This window comes from Phaethon aethereus, assembly GCF_964289735.1.
Source record: "Phaethon aethereus genome assembly, chromosome: 1".
Lineage (NCBI taxonomy): Eukaryota > Metazoa > Chordata > Aves > Phaethontiformes > Phaethontidae > Phaethon > Phaethon aethereus.
In genome coordinates, this window is record NC_138575.1 from 687,993 (window position 1) to 691,407 (window position 3,415).

At 74.0% G+C, this 3,415-nt stretch overlaps 1 protein-coding gene across 1 annotated transcript; it reads right to left on the minus strand.

Moving 5' to 3' along the window:
* Nucleotides 1-130: 130 nt before the first annotated feature.
* Nucleotides 131-2,868, minus strand: MIOX (myo-inositol oxygenase; the record flags this gene model as incomplete). Its single annotated transcript, XM_082006798.1, has 10 exons — nucleotides 131-239; nucleotides 317-429; nucleotides 522-571; nucleotides 771-838; nucleotides 966-1,075; nucleotides 1,159-1,226; nucleotides 1,309-1,471; nucleotides 1,691-1,771; nucleotides 2,040-2,102; nucleotides 2,851-2,868. The coding sequence occupies 10 exons, from the start codon at nucleotides 2,866-2,868 to the stop codon at nucleotides 131-133; spliced, it is 843 nt and encodes a 280-aa protein (XP_081862924.1).
* Between the last annotated feature and the right edge of the window lie 547 nt (nucleotides 2,869-3,415).

Sequence of the window (3,415 nt, forward strand, 5' to 3'; positions counted from 1 at the left end):
GTATTGCCCCAGTGCCCCCCATGGAGAGGTGGCTGCTCTGGCAGGGGCTGTGCCGTGGGGCTGGGGTCGAGCGTGGGGTGCATGGGGGTCGCAGAGCGTCGCAGTGGGGCAGGCGGGCGGGGGTCCCCGCTCACCAGCAGAGCTGCCCGGGGCAGTACTTGTCGATCAGGGCCTGGTAGTAGCCCCGGAGCTGCTGCACGTCGGGCAGCTCCTCCTGCTTGGTGTAGAGGTCGAACTTGCTGCGGGAGCGAGGGCTGGTCAGGGCCGGGGGCTGCTCGCGGCCTCGGCCGAGCCCCCCCGGCCCCCCAGCACGCACTTGAGCTCCCTGACCCATGGCAGCATGCGGAGGTCCTCCTCGGAGCAGAGGTGCAGGTAGTCCCCGTGCGCGTGCCAGGGGTAGAAGGAGTGGAAGCGGACCATGTAGAAAGCCTGGGGGGGCGGGGACGTGCCAGCCCAGCCCGGCGTGCCCACGGGGGTCCCTGCCCCACAGCCTTCGGGCTGTCGGCCCCCCCAGCCCTTACCTCCTTGGGCAGGGTGAAGCCGTTGAACTTCATGACTCTGTACATGTACTCTGGGGAGAGAGGGGGGCGTGCGGGGCTGGACCCCCGTGCGGCAGGGTGCCCCAAGAGCCGCTGCCCCCAGGCCTGCAGCCCCCCTGCCCCATGCGAAGGGCTCCAGGCCCGAATCCCCCAGCAAAGGGGGCTGCTGCCCCGGGCCCATCGGTTTGGGGGTGAAGGGCCCTGCCCCGAGGCGGGGCCCCCGGCCCTTACCATCGTGTCCCCAGGACATGAGCACGTTCTCCAGGCCGCAGCGGGGCTGGTACATCCCGTACTCAGTGCTGGGGATGGAGCCGGGTCGGGGGCTCAGGGCTGGACCCCTCCCCACGCCCCAGCCCCTTCCCCGGCTGCGGCAGGGGCCATGGGGCACGGCATCCCACAGCACCCTGCCTGGGGGTCCGGCCTCACCTGTACAGAGGGTCTCTGGTGTCGGGGTTGTCATGGAAGGTGGAGTCCCTGAAGACCACGGACTTCTGCACCTTGCAGCCCACGGGGAAGGTGTCCCCCACCACGGCCCACTGCGGAGGGGTGCGACAGGCGTCCCGTTGGCCCGGGGGGGTCCCCTGTCCGCCGGCCTGCCCCCCCCCACCGGCCCACTCACCTGGGGCTCCCCGAACAGCGCCAGGACCTTCCCCAGGTCGTGTAGCAACCCCACGAGGTGGAACCAGTCTGGGGGCGAGCGGGGCCGTCACCCCGCTGCGGGACGTGGCCCCACGGGGGCTCCGCGCCGGCGGGGGGGCTGCGGCCCTGCCTTTGTCGGGGTGGGCCCGGCGGATGCCCTCGGCGGTTTGGTAGGCGTGGTAGGAGTTGGGGAAATCCACGTCCGGGTCCGACTCGTCCACCAGCTGGTCCAGCAGCTCCAGCGCCTCCATGACGCTCATCTTGCGCAGGGAGCAGGCCCCGTACTCGGCGCTCTGGGGGCGCGGCGGGCACTAGGGACGGCCACCCCCCAGCCTCCGCTGCCACCCCCAAGCCCCCGGGGACCCTCCCCAGAGCCGTGTGGGGAGCGGGGACCCCCTGAGCAGGCGAGGTCCCCCCCAGCGGGGCCCCCCGAGCGGGGTGGGGGGCTGCGGCATCGCCCCCGCTGCGGGTGCACCCCAGGTGGGCCGGGCCAGCCCGGGGGGGTCTCGCACCTTCTTCCGGACGAAGTCGACGGTCTGGTGGGTGTGCATCAGCAGGTAGGTGCTGTAGACACGGTCCAGCAGCTTCCCCTCCTGCAGCGCAGCGTCAGGCTTTGGGGGGCTCCGATGGGCTGGGGAGAGCCCCCCGGCGTCCCCCCCGGCCCGGGGCAGCAGAACTCCTCCGGCCTCTCCCAGCAGCAGGATGAGACCCCCGGCACGGCCGGTGGTGTGCAGCTGGACCCCCCCAGCGTGGCCTCGTGCCGCAGGACCCCCCAAGGCCCTGCCTGGGGCTGGGGACCCCCCGCTGCCACGGGGTCACTGCCCGTCCCAAGGGCAGCGCGACGTGCCCCGCCGGGCTCACCGTGTAGTTTCGGTACTCGGACTTGGCCTTGCCAGGCTCGGGCCCCTCGGAGGGCTCGGCTCCCTGCGGCGAGAGAGGCCGGGCCCGGTCAGTGGGGCCGCATCCTGCCCCCGGCCCGGCAGCGCGGGGCAGCGAGCGGCAGCGCCGGGGGCAACGCGTGCCGTGGAGGCCGAGGCCAGGGCACAGGCGAAGGGAAGCCCGGAACGTGCGGCGTCGCCGCGCCGCGCAGTGTCCCGCAGTGCCGCCCTGCTGCCCTGTCCCCGGCGCGGGGCGAGGGGCGTCCCGCTGGCGTGCGGCGCGGCGCGCCGGGCGGAGCTGCCGAGGTTCACTCGTGCCCCATGGGGCTGGGCCCCCCAGTGGGGCAGGGACATAGAGGGGCTGGGACCTGCTTGGGGTGCTGTCCCCACGGGGCTGGGTCCCACGTGGGGCTGGCAGACCCCCGCAGGGAGGACGTCACCGAGGGTCCTGGGGGATCTCCGAGCCCCCCAGAAGGTGACAGCCCCGGTGCTGAGCTGTGTGGGCCCCCGCCCCGTGCAGAGCTGGGGCGTCCCCGAGGGTCGCTGCCTGTCGGCACAGACCCCACCGGGGGCAATTCTGTGGGGCCGTGCCCCATGGCCCCAGCAACGGGGAGACTGCACGTGCGGTCCGTGTGCGCCTGGGGGACCTGCACCCCCACGCGTGGGGAGACGCAAGTGGGCTCTGACCCCGAGGTGTGGGGCGACACGCAGGGCTCTGACCCCGACACGTGGAGTGATGCAGACGGGTCTGACCCCGAGGCGTGGGGCGCTGGGTCCCGCCTGCCCGTACTCACCGCCCGGAGGCTCCTCATGCCGGCCGTGGCGAGGGTCGGTGGGCGCGCGGCTCTGGGGTGCTGCCGGGACCCCCAGCTTTATCCCCGCGGGGGCCGGCGTGGGGGCGGCCCAGCCTGCGCCAGCCGGCGCGGGGGCAATCGGTGACCAGTTAACCTGCCCCCGGTTAATGTTTGAGCCCCGGCACTGGCCGGGGGGATGCTGCTCCCCGAGGGTGGGCAGGGGCTGGCGGGGAGCCTGGCCCCTGAGCGGGGGTGCCCCACACTGCAGCCGCCAGAGCTGGGGACCCCCAACTCCGGCCCTCGAGCTGGGGAGCTCCGGCCACGGGCAGCCCTGCCAGCAGCTGATGGTGGCCCCCGGCTACCGGGCTCCTCACGGGGGCAAAGGAACACCCCCACCCCGCTGCCAGCACCAGCCACAGTGACCCTGCAGGACGAGGCCACGGCACAACCCCCTGCCAGGACACAGGGACTGGGGCCGGACCCAGCGCCCCGACGGCACGGTGAGGGGCTGCGGGCAGCAGCGAGGGAGCCAGCGAAGGGGTGTCGGGGCTGGCGCGCCGGGCAG